Source organism: Takifugu flavidus, chromosome 12 (assembly GCF_003711565.1).
Source record: "Takifugu flavidus isolate HTHZ2018 chromosome 12, ASM371156v2, whole genome shotgun sequence".
NCBI classification, from domain to species: domain Eukaryota; kingdom Metazoa; phylum Chordata; class Actinopteri; order Tetraodontiformes; family Tetraodontidae; genus Takifugu; species Takifugu flavidus.
Window position 1 is genome coordinate 5,880,255 of NC_079531.1, and position 12,052 is coordinate 5,892,306.

Consider the following 12,052-nt stretch of genomic DNA (forward strand, 5'->3'; position numbering starts at 1 on the left):
TTGGTCTTGCTCTAAAAGCTTACCTCTCGACTTGGAGCGGCGTTTTTTTTTGCCTCACGGCCGAGCTGGGATAGCAATGGGTCCCCGGGGAGAGGGCTATGCCTCTGCTCAGTCTCTCTGTCGGGGTCTTTCTCCCCTTAAATGCACATCTCTGCCCGAGCTCTTTGCCTCAGCTCTCCACCAACAATCAGCTCAAACTCCGAGACGGCCCTGATTGACACAGATTGTATCACACATCCTGTAGAGGTGCGAGTAGATGCAGCAACCATCTGAGCAGATCTACCAAGTGCATCTGAAAGGGTTGTTGTTATTGTTGTTGTTGTGATGATGATGGAAAAAGCTGATGGTTCAACTTTAACCCCCGAGACGTTCAAAGACAAGGACGATTAAACCTGCTATCTTTGCTACCTCGTCTTCAGGGTCTCGGCCACGGTTTGAAGACAGCCCGCCTCGGATCGCGGAGGACCCCTCTGACCTGATAGTGTCCAAGGGGGAGCCTGCGACCCTGAACTGCAAGGCGGAGGGCCGGCCCACCCCCACCATAGAGTGGTACAAGGATGGCGAGCGCGTGGAGACGGACAGGGACGACCCCCGCTCCCACCGCATGCTCCTGCCCAGCGGCTCTCTCTTCTTCCTCCGCATCGTGCACGGACGCCGGAGCAAACCGGATGAGGGCGTCTACACCTGCGTGGCCCGCAACTACCTGGGGGAGGCTGTTAGTCGCAACGCCTCGCTGGACGTCGCCAGTGAGTTCTAAAACCGCATAGTCGTAATTTACTGGGGGGGCTTTTTGCAGACGTTGTTTGCGGACTGCAGGGAGCAAACTCTCCAAAATGGCTGCTGGATGTAAGTGTGGTAATAAATAATAGCCTGTGGATTTGCTCCTACTTCTTGGAAGCGGTGACAAGGTAATTTGTCTTTGGCCCTTTAGTTTCCCTGTGAGTCTGTCTGACACTGCAGGTAACTTAATTCATTTTCTAATGTTTCACCGCCTCAATTTAGTCCTCTGTTTCTGTAATATGGGACCATGAATCTGCCACTTTATGGAAATTATGGCTTGCGTTCTGCATGTCTATAAGCTGCAAATTGAAGATTTTTACAAGCTCTATCCAGGTTTTAAATGCATCGTCAGGCTTTTTTTAAAAATGAAACAAATGTCTCGGGTACCAGCAAAAAGAAATCAGCGGTGATGGGTTCCAGACTCCAGAGTCCCACCTGTTAAAAATCATTACATGGCAGGAAGGAATGCAGAAACTTTAATGGATTCAGTAAAGTGTATTCTTTTGAATGCACCCTAAGAACACTCAAGAATTGGAAGCTTCTCAGTTCACAGGACGACCTTCATTGCCGAGCTGTGAAGGATCTAGTAGAGCAACCATGATGGGAAGCACAAAGGGCTCGACCATCATTCAGAGCTACACGTCGCCCCTCGGTGATGCCGTGAATTTCACTTCGCAGCTGCTGACAGGCTCAGTGTCAAGTGCGGTGAGATTATTTTTGGGAAAACAGAACCGCAGGGGGTCCGTGCGGCTCCAACCTGTGTGAACTTCAGAGATCGACGGAGCTCGCTGCCTCTGAAGAGCCCCTAAGACGTCAGTTTTAACTTGAGAAATTCGTTCTTCACCAGAACACCATTGCAGCCAGTCCTATCCGTTTATCATGTGTGAGCGCGCGCCGCTGCTAAAGAGCACAGCGGGGGGCGTGAGCTTTCCTCTTCCTACATCCTTTATGAAAGTGCACTGGAGTAAAAAGCTCACACGAGGAGCTTATTATTTTTCCTCCTCGTGGCCCAGGACACGTGCCATTGTCTTCCTCCCATCTTAATTGTGCCAGTGTGAACTTTCCCTGGGCTGAAAAGGGGCTCGCTCTGGGCACAAGGAGAAAGATTAGTCAGCCGGTTGAGTAACAGCAATGGGGTTTAGATCATTGAGGTCTTCATTTTAAAAAAGAAAAAGCAAAACAAGGGGGGGGCGGAAACCAGCAATTTCAGCCTTATCGTCAACCATAGTGCCCCCTCCTTATTGGCAGCACGCACGAGAGCGCTCACGGCTGGGTGAACTCGTCTGCAGCTTGTGTTCCAAAGCAAGGATAGCCTCAGCCTCACACATAACGGAGGCTGTGAGCAACCGCAACAAATTCAAATTCTCAAGCCGGGAAGAGATATGAGGCACATAATAATGACATAATGACATTGAGCATTGTGTGCGGGAGGAGATTACAGCTCCGTTGTGTTGATACAGGGGATGACTCACCTGCAGGCACCGACTGACTAACGCTATTAATAAGTGGCTGTTTTGTTCTAATCTCTCTGCCTCTGGCTTCTGAGAGGGCATATGCTAAGGCAGCGTCATGGTGGTCTAAGACTCCTCTCTGTGTGTTGACTGAAGGGTAAGCGGTGACCCAATTAGCTCTGGCACAAGGGGAGGGGGGAAAGGAGGAGGGTGGTGTGTGTGTGTGTGTGGTGTTAATGAGCGGCCAGTTTTAAGCTGGTGGTCTTACAGAGCCGCGTGTCAACGTCTGAGGGACAACAGGTGGGAGGAGGAAGAGCTCTAACCCCACCACCGCCCCCACCCACCCGCTGAGGTGTAATTATTGCCAGTGCATCTGCTCCTGCGAGTCAGCTCAGGGTGCAGGACCACTGACCCCAGTCCAAGATTTAAACAGCAGTGGATACATAATGTATAGACAGGTTTTCCTCCCACGCCCCACTCGCTCTGCCTACACGCTGGATTCCTTTGTGTAAAAAAAAAAGAAAACCGGTCACGACGTGCAGCTCTTCTTTTTTTAATCGACACACACATTCAACTGTTCGCTGCCAAAGTAAACAGAGCAGCCAGTCGGCGTGCTCTTCCAAATCCCGCGCATTGTGCGGATCCCGAACATCTGCGAAAAGCGAGCCCGGATTCGTTCCTAATGCGCCTAAACGTGGAATCAACGATGTATTCCTAAATTAAATGACATTATCTTCACTCGGTGCCGTTTGGGAACCGAGAAAAATGGGCTGAAATCTGTTCACGCGTTCATTCTTCTCAGCTGCGTTTGGGAAAACAAACCCCACTTGAAGAGTCATGTGGTGTGGCAGGATTAGCATAAAGTAGGACAAATAAAAAAAAATTAAATAAAAAAGTTTGGGAGAAAAGCTTTGGAGCCAGATGCTCCTGTTACTTCCGATGAAGGATAATGAAGGAATCATTACTTTAGGTTTTGCCGTCTTATTCTGCCTCTTTTTACCAACTGGACTGCCTCATCCAGGCCCGACACTTTGTACCTGTTCAACCTGATCGGAGCATGTGCGAACAACTCTCACTGGTCCGGATGAAGTGCCGCGGGTCTCCTAATCGAGATCCCGTTCTTTATTTTTGGAAAATGTGCGGAGCTCTTTGGCCCGGAGACTCTTCTCATCCCTCCCACCGCCGCAGTCAAACAATGGCAGTATTAAAACAATCTCCCCTCTCTGTATGCAAAGCCTCCATTAGCTGTGACAGGGCAGTATCATGGCAATGGGATTAGGCCACGACCTTAACGGGTTTACTCCTCTTTCAAATAAAAGAACAATAGCAGCTCGGTGGTGGGTCAACTCCGGCCCTCCCAAACGCATATATGCCGTCCTGTAATCCGCAGAGTGGTGACTATTTGCACACGTCCAGCCCACGCTGTCTGCTCTCTTTGCTTCCCCGTGATTAAAAGCCTTTTTTTTTCTTCTTCGTCCTCTTTCCTGTCTGTCAAACTCAGCCTTCACTCTCAGCGTGCGGGGTATGTAAATGGGCTGTGAAGTGTTCAGTAATTTGCCTTGTGGCTGCTTGATTTAAGATGGAGTCACAATCAATTAAGGGCGTGCACGGCATACATTAATCAGCGCCACATGCGACGCTGGGTGCGATCGCTGCTATGAATCTTTCCCTGGCGGACCTTAACAGATGGCTTTTCTGGAGCCTCTCTCTGCAAAACACTATAATCACGGAGATAAATGTCAGTTAAAAAACCCCAGTGATGAATCGTGTCTGTGAGATTAAATCTCTTAATCTGTATACCCGTGAAATATTAATGTTATGAGAATGAATCGCAGCGCTCCAGAGTGCGCTCGCTGCCTCTCTTGCCATCATCTGAACTCGGACTAATTGCCTTGGGGGGGGGGGGGGGGGTGACTTGTCATTGAAGTGGCAGGGTCACACTTCAGCAGCCCCCGGAGTGACCACTGGTAGAGACCGGTTTGGGAGGTTACTTGAGAGAATTAGTTGTATTACGTAAGGAAAGTTGGGACGCCGGCCCCTGAGGAGAGCGTTTGATTCGGTGGTGTACTATCCATGGTGGGGGGGGGGGGGGCTGTTTGTCACAACCAGCCAGAGGAAGGATCACATTAACTTGACCATGGCTTCAAAGAAAGCTCCCAGCTCACATGGAAGGCCCTTTGCATGCGTGAGCCTCAAATGTCCCACTTTCTAGGAGTTGGAGTATTTGGGGTATCAAAGTTGCAGCCAGAGGTCTCCAGCACCTCGCAGATGGAGCTCTAAAATAATAAAGTGCTTTCAGGGATCCCTTCAGCTCTGCATTGGGTTTGAAGTGAAGAACTCGGCGGCTGTTTAGTCGACCGGCCGGAGTGAGCAGGTGCGTTCAGAGAGTAAAACAAAAGTTTTAATCGAACTTGTTTTTATTAAATTCATTTTCCAGGCTTAAATGTCACAACATCAGAAAAACAGAACTCCGATTCCCGCTGAAGGCTTTTCCCTGTGATTTGCTATCGATTAACTCCGACTGCAGAGGACGATGGAGGTGCACTTCAGTCCTGACCTTTAGTATTGAATATGTGTTACTGTTTACCCCATCATAATTAGAGAGAGGAAATAGAGTGAGGAGTGAATCTGCATCCTCAGAAGGATGCAATAAAGTCAAATGAGATTTTATTCTCAACTAGTGGTTCTGAATATTGATGCGGCCCAAAGGCCATGGCTGCCACGTTCACACCCACCTCTCAGAAGTCGGGATAATTAACATTTCTGAGGGTTGAAATTGTTGGTGTAAAAAGAACTGGAGCTTCAGTTCAACCCATTCCAGATGGAAAATGTCAGTAAATGTTCCCAAGTTATGACTGAGATCCAGATATTTGATTAGTCACCAGGTTAGCTGGCCAGGCATTCTGTTCAGCCGTGCCGGATGTCTCCATCAGTGCCCAACAGTGATGCTCGTCACGGGCAGCAAACTGGTGCTTTTCAACGCCAACGACTAAATCTTCAGCCCCCCCGCTGCTGTGGGAGGTAAAATAGCTCCCAATAATAGTGTTAAAACCTCTAAGAGACATTTTCTTACCATGGGAATGTTCCTAATTAGGTTTCTTTGGATAATAATGAAAACAGCAGCAAAGTTTTCGAATTTTTAATAAACTGTCACTAGAATATCAGGGTAGTAGTGTAACATAAAATGTTGTGGTTTGGACCATTTGTGCCTTACTATTTCCTGGGGTGCAAGCTTTGTGCAGTTTCCTAAAAAGGCTTAACAACTCCTTTTGGAAAGCTTTGGAAAGTTCTGGAAAGTGTATTTGTTGTAAAAGATCTCATAATCTCACCAAAGTTTCTTCGACTTGTTCATGAATTTGCTTCAACTCGTAACCCACACTTAGCTCCACCGGCGATTCTTCTTCAGACTTCCTGTCAAAATTGTTCTTGGGCAAACACGCTCAAAACAGCCTGCAACTTGTCGTCTGTCCCCTTCTTGCAGCCTCTCTTCCTTCGCTCTCTTTTCCAAAGATCACAATACAAACGGAGTGAAACTTGAAATGAAATAAAGGCTGTAAATCAGTGCCCTTCACTCCTGCTCCCCCTAAGAATTCTGGGAATTCAGGAACGTTCTACTCCCCTGACTAGGTACTTACTTACACACTAGCAGATGATTTTGGTGGAAATGGGCCAAAGGGACTTCAAAATTCCGGGCAAACAATGTGATTTCCTCAGTTTGCCGTGCCAACAACGACTGGACCTGCTGACATGTTGCCATGTAGTCCTCCAGTCTGGCGGATGATGTTTTATCTGTTTTGCCTGCAAACGCTCCCTGTAATATTTGTAAAGTAAAAGGAGATTGAATCGACGGATTAGGATACAATGAAAAACAATCTGGTCCGACATGGTGGGAGAAGCCGAGCGGCCGCTGAGTCTCCGTGTGCAGGAGGTCACAAAGGGAACGCTCGAGCTCCCGGTTCAGGCTGAATCTGCCAATCACGGCAGACGATTAGAAGATGGAGTATCAAAGGTTCACTGTCCGCAGCGGAGCAGGAGTGTAAACTACAGGAGTAATCCTAGGATAAGCTTTTTTTCCCAGGTTTTCCAGTCACTGTGGGCTTGTGCTGCATGTGTAATCCAACAGGCTGAAATCCTTTTAATTAATGCAAGGGCCCTTTTTTCTCCTTCACACATGGACTAAATTATGAATGCGATGTTATTTGTTTACCCCGTGTTGGACTGAGTGATGTGCATTATTCATCCGCTCTGACAGGAGAGACAGCAGAGTAGAACACGGGCGACGGGAACAGGAAAAGAGGAAAGCCTAACAAGAACAATTGTGGTGATTCCAGCAGTGAAAAACACAATAACTCATTTTTTTCTCCCCAATAAGCTGGTTTTCATGTAAGAAGACGACATGGTTCAGGCGATATGCTAGTAAAATGGGGTTTGTTGTGATTAGAGTGGTCATCTGTCTGTGCCGCTGCTCAGAGGACTTCCAAAACTAATTACATTCCTTTGTTCCCGTCTTAGTCCTAAGAGACGATTTCCGGCAGGCACCCAGCGATGTGGTGGTGGCTGCCGGCGAGCCTGCGGTTCTGGAGTGTGTACCTCCGCGTGGACACCCTGAGCCCACCGTGTTCTGGAAACGCAACAACGTGCGAATCGGCAGCAAGGACGAACGCATCGCTGTAAGTTCAGCTGGGTTTTCCCAGCCAAATATTCCACTGTCAGTCAATTAAAAATGAGCAACCGAAGCATCTTATTATAGTGGTCAAACATTGTGTCGTCTGCATAAAAGAGAACTTTCCAACTTTAGCCTGTGTTTATTATTGGCACCGACAGACCAGGAGGCATTTACACCAATTTCCTCCCATTTATTCTGAGAAGTTTCAATTGAGCATAAAATGTAATGGCGATGCCTCACGTTCCCGTGGACTGGAAAATGCCCCGGAACAGGCTGTCACCAGCATTCCCTCTTATCGTGGGTGAAATCAACAGCAGCGCGTTATCTCTGATGGCTTCTGAAGGTCATTTTCAGATTGGAATGACAACGCTGCGTGGATGAGCTCAGACAAAACGAGGCTGGTTCGGCAGATAGAGCAGTTTAGTGATGGCTGCAATGTTCCCGTGTTCATGGGCCATTTTCAAATTTTACTGTTGATAAAGCCGAATCTATCTCAATCCTTGAAAATGTATTTCAGATGCGTGGTGGCAAACTGATGATCTCTCACGCCAGGAAGAGCGACGCCGGCATGTATGTGTGCGTTGGTAAAAACATGGTCGGAGAGCGGGACAGTGACCCAGCAGAGCTGGTGGTGTACGGTGAGTACCGGACAGGGGGTGACTAGATCCTATGAGGAAACCTGCCCTGGTGAGAACCCTCCTCTTCCTCCATAGAACGTCCAGTGCTGGTACGGCGGCCGGTGAACCAGGTGGTCATGGAGGACGACACGGTCGACTTCCAGTGCGAGGTCCACGGCGATCCCGCCCCCACTGTCCGATGGCGGCGGGAGGAAGGGGAGCTTCCCCGTGGGAGGTGAGATGGGGACTGTTTGGGATTATATAACGGTCATCTGAGGATTCAGGAAATAAAATTCACACCCACAATTTTAAAAAAAGAGTGTCGTAATTCTTCTTTTATTCGTGTCTGTTTAATTTGGTAATACAAGCTCGTAAATGGAAGAGCCCCATGAGGATTTATTAGCTGTCTGAACCCACCTGGGACCAGATTTGACCTTTTAACGACTCAGGTCAATATTATTTACAGTTGGCAAACCCATTAACAAATGAAGCTTTTAATTTATTCTAATAAGTGATTAGATAAAGCTCTAAAAACCTCTTGGTGTACAATCTCTTCCACTACAGCTAAAGTTTTCAGAGTTGAGTAAGTGGGTTATAAATATATTTTATCGTAATGCTCCCCGAGCACTGCTGCACTCCGGCTACACTCTCGCTCTATTGCTCTCTCTCCTGGAAATATAAATGGCGAGTGCTATTTCAAAGTTTGCTGCTCTGCCAGAGCGAGATTTGTTTCAGCGAAAAGTTGCTGTGGGTGAAAAGAGACGATGACCCTTGATAGTCCGTGAAAACACCGGTGGGCCTTGTTACACTTTCTGCTTCGGCTATTTTGAGGGTGGAAGCAACGGTTTATGGACAAACGTCGCATTTTATGAAGATAAACTGCCATTTCAGCCGTTTGCAATGTTACTAATTCAGTTTTTCAGATCTCAGTCAGTGCTAAGCGAAGCTAACGCTGCCTGGTCGTAGCGTCACGCTCGCTGTACTCGACTGACACGACACAGTTGCAGCTCTACCCATTGTACACGACCATTCTTGGATCAGCTTATTGCCCTCTTTATTAACTCCATGGCTGCAATAGCGCATCGGTTAGCACTGTCGTCTCATTTTCTGGGGCGATCGTGCAGGTAGCTCCAGAACTGCGGAGAAGAACACAACATCTCTACTGTCTTTCCACTTCCAGGTTTGAAATCCACAACGGCAACATCCTCCGTTTGTTCCACGTGAAAGCGGAGGATGAAGGGATGTACACCTGCACGTCTGAGAACAGCGTGGGCAAGACGGAGGCCTTCGCCATGCTGCAGGTCCACGGTAAGGACAGCCGCAACAGACCGCCAGGCGTGCGGCAGGGAAACCCTCTGGTGCATTTAAATCATGCACGAGTCGACCGTTCCATGGCAACAGTGTGGTGTGTGTTTGTATCAGCGCATCTTTGTCGGTCCTTTTCCAGCAGTCCTGCAAGGAGCTTATGCTAAACCGTATGGATTACGCCATTTGACAGATGTTTGGTAGATGTGTGCTTTAACTCACTGGCAGACAGCAATCGCAGCTTTCCATCAGGCTCATTCTCTCTCTCTCTCTCTCTTTCCCTTATTCTCTCTGTTTCTGTAACTTTTCTCCTCCCTCCCTCCCTCTGTGCCTTTTTTTCCGCTCCATCCCCAGGTTAAAAAAGTCTCACAGGCGGCTCAAAGCGCTAATGCTTTTATCAGTGTAAATGAAATCCGTCCAAGCAGTGTTTTATTCACTCTTCTGCCTCTGACGCGTTTTTTTTTCATGCTCTCACGGGTTCGGTTTAATGGTTCTTTGTTTCGTCCGTCTCATTAATTTTCCGTCTCCCTCCATTATATTTCAAACACGATCTTCTCGGGGCCCGTTGCGTGTCATTTTTCTCATTAAAAACAGAATCTGGTCCGGGATAATTTAGTTAGCGCTCCTCTCTTTTAATGCTATTTAAATCAAAATGATTGCCGCGGTGTAACAAGTCCCGCCATAAGACGCCGTCTTGGGCCTGTTGCTCCGCTCTGACATTGTGCAGCTGCTTCACGCACATGGATTAGGGACTTGGAACCACCCAACATCTGCTGCACAGCAAGGACCCTTCCTCCTCGAAGGGTTTTTAATCAGAACTTATCAGTGGTCTTGCGTGCATAGGAAAAATAACGACTTGAGTACATTTCATGTAAAACAGTTTGCATTTGTTTCCTGTGAGGTGACCTAACAGGCGACTGTTTTAGTGAGATGTTGATGATTTATGGATGGGAATGAGATAAATATTGAATTTAAAAGTGCAGTCACAGGCCCAACGATGAGATCAGCGTGGGTGGAAATGTTGCCTCTGAGCAGCTTTGAGGGACCAGTTTGAGATCTTGGACTGTTTACTGAATATGGGCTGCAGAATATTTGATAAGTAATGGGAAATGTGCAGTTAATGGTGTGAGGTCGAGTGTTTATCCGCCGGGTACGCACATAGGGATTCTTTTTGTTGTTTTTATTGTCGTTGGCTGTCCCCACACACAATATTTGGACTTAAATATTGACACCCCTCGCCGTTTTTGGAGACGATGATCGTGACAAATGCACTCACACACTTCAGATCAGAAAGGGTAACGTTATAAGACACAAGACGTTTGGGCGTTTGCCGTCCTTCGTCGGGATGGCGGAGAATCAGGGAAAAAAACAGCCCAATTATTGTTATGTGTGTTTAAGTCAACCTGTTCAGGACTGATGGGTGGATTATGGTTCCCACTGGAACAATTGTCTCTTAATCTGTAACTTCTGCTGCTTCTGTCCTGTTAACTCGTGATGATAATGTCATCCCTGCAGCAGGACTCTTGGATTAACACAGTTAAACTGATCTGCTTTAAGAGACAGAAAATTCAGGAACACCAACCTCAAACATCCTTATTTCAACTTTACTATTTCTGGTGAGAAAATCCAGATCCATCCAGTAGCTGAGTCCTTTTTGTGTGTATTGAGGTTAATTCATTACTGCCCGTGTGCCTTCCCTGATTTGAAGGGAAGATGAGACTCGGCTTAAGGAGCACGAGCCAATTATGCAAAAAAAAAACAGATGTTGAAAGCAGCAGTAGAGGAAATCTGACCCAAGATGGGACAACTAAGGAGATACGGGTCCTCGAAATGGGCCTGATGGTACCACTGCAGCCGCGTGTGTGTGTGTGTGTGTGTGTGTGTGTGTGTGTGTGGTGTGTGTGTGTGTGTTGTGGGGGGGATGGTTTTCCGCCTTCATGAGCCAGTGGTATCCCACAAAGTATCCCCTGCCGGTGGTGTGTGAGCGAGTGTGAATACACACAAACGTGTAAAGTGCTTAAAGTGTGTGAAATGTCCAAAAGGTGTGAGAAATGCAGCCTATTCAACATTCATTTTTTAAAGAAAGGAGCCCCTGCACGACGCCACTGAGACTTTCTCTTTCATGTGGCTTTGATTTGGACGAAGTAACTGTGATGGTCAAGAACTGAACTTTTCATCAAGAGAACCTCTAAAGGTTTATTCTCACCCTGACAGAGAAATCTGCAGTGGGGGTGTAAATATTTCACAATATTTCTGAAAATTTAAAGGAAATATGAAAAAGATCAAAGGACCCCTGACTTTTTTTTTTGCCTCAGGTCATTTCTCTTAAAAAAACAGAAACATCACCATAACATTCATGTGTATTTTTTTAAACCACTGCTTTCACCATATATTTGTACTATTACGTAATAAAAGGGACTAGAGAACAAAGCAAAAGTGCGCAGACTTCAAAGCCAGCAGTTCTGACAGTTGTCGGCAGCGCATCCTCGCATCTGTATTCATGCTCCGTGCTTTTCCGCTTCCAGTTCCACCTCAGATTGCCACCAAGCCCCGGGATCAGATTGCCACCCAGGGGAGAAGTGTCACCTTCGAATGTGGCACCACCGGAAACCCCCCACCTGCCATCTTCTGGCAGAAAGAGGGCAGCCAGGTAGGCAACAGCAGCTGTCAAGAGCTGCATTATGCTAACGCTAACGCTGGTGTGCAGCAAGCCTATAGTCAAAACAATGGTCACAAATTATCCTCAGGAGAAGAAAAATGAACATGTGATTGTTTCTTACATCTCACTCACATTGTTTCTTACATCTCACTCACATTGTAGAATTTTCACACTTTTTTGAAAACGGCCCCACGTTCCTGTGAATTGTTAATCATAACACCTTTTTTTGTGTGGCGTGCCCACACTCCCCGCTCTAAAAGACACTTTTCTCCCAACAAAAGCGGTGAAGAATGAGCTGAGCTGCGGCATTTGGAAGGAGAAATATATTGAGATGTAAAGAAGAGGAACGGGGCGGCAGGAAGTACAGCAGGTGTGGGAGCAGCTTCTTCAGGGCAAACCTGAAGACAAGTGCTGGCCTCTTTCCACACCGTACCCGAAATACACTGTTGCTGGAATCGCTAACTTGGAGGAGCAACTTTTAGAGGCTTGTCAGAGGGCAAAAGGAAGTTTGGCTCCATATTTTTGCCTGTAAGGATGGCTGAGGCTGTTTGGAGCTTTTTTTTTTTTTTTGCTG

At 47.2% G+C, this 12,052-nt stretch overlaps 1 protein-coding gene across 2 annotated transcripts in view; it reads left to right on the forward strand.

The window, feature by feature from the left end:
* The window catches only part of zgc:77784 (uncharacterized protein LOC402947 homolog), a 29,562-nt gene that overhangs the window by 5,667 nt on the left and 11,843 nt on the right, over positions 1 to 12,052 (forward strand). For both annotated transcript variants that reach the window (XM_057049800.1, XM_057049801.1), the window contains exons 2-7: positions 420 to 746; positions 6,744 to 6,901; positions 7,415 to 7,535; positions 7,611 to 7,749; positions 8,695 to 8,822; positions 11,345 to 11,469. In XM_057049800.1, the coding sequence (XP_056905780.1) occupies positions 420 to 746; positions 6,744 to 6,901; positions 7,415 to 7,535; positions 7,611 to 7,749; positions 8,695 to 8,822; positions 11,345 to 11,469 (998 nt within the window). The remainder of the gene's footprint in view (positions 1 to 419; positions 747 to 6,743; positions 6,902 to 7,414; positions 7,536 to 7,610; positions 7,750 to 8,694; positions 8,823 to 11,344; positions 11,470 to 12,052) is intronic.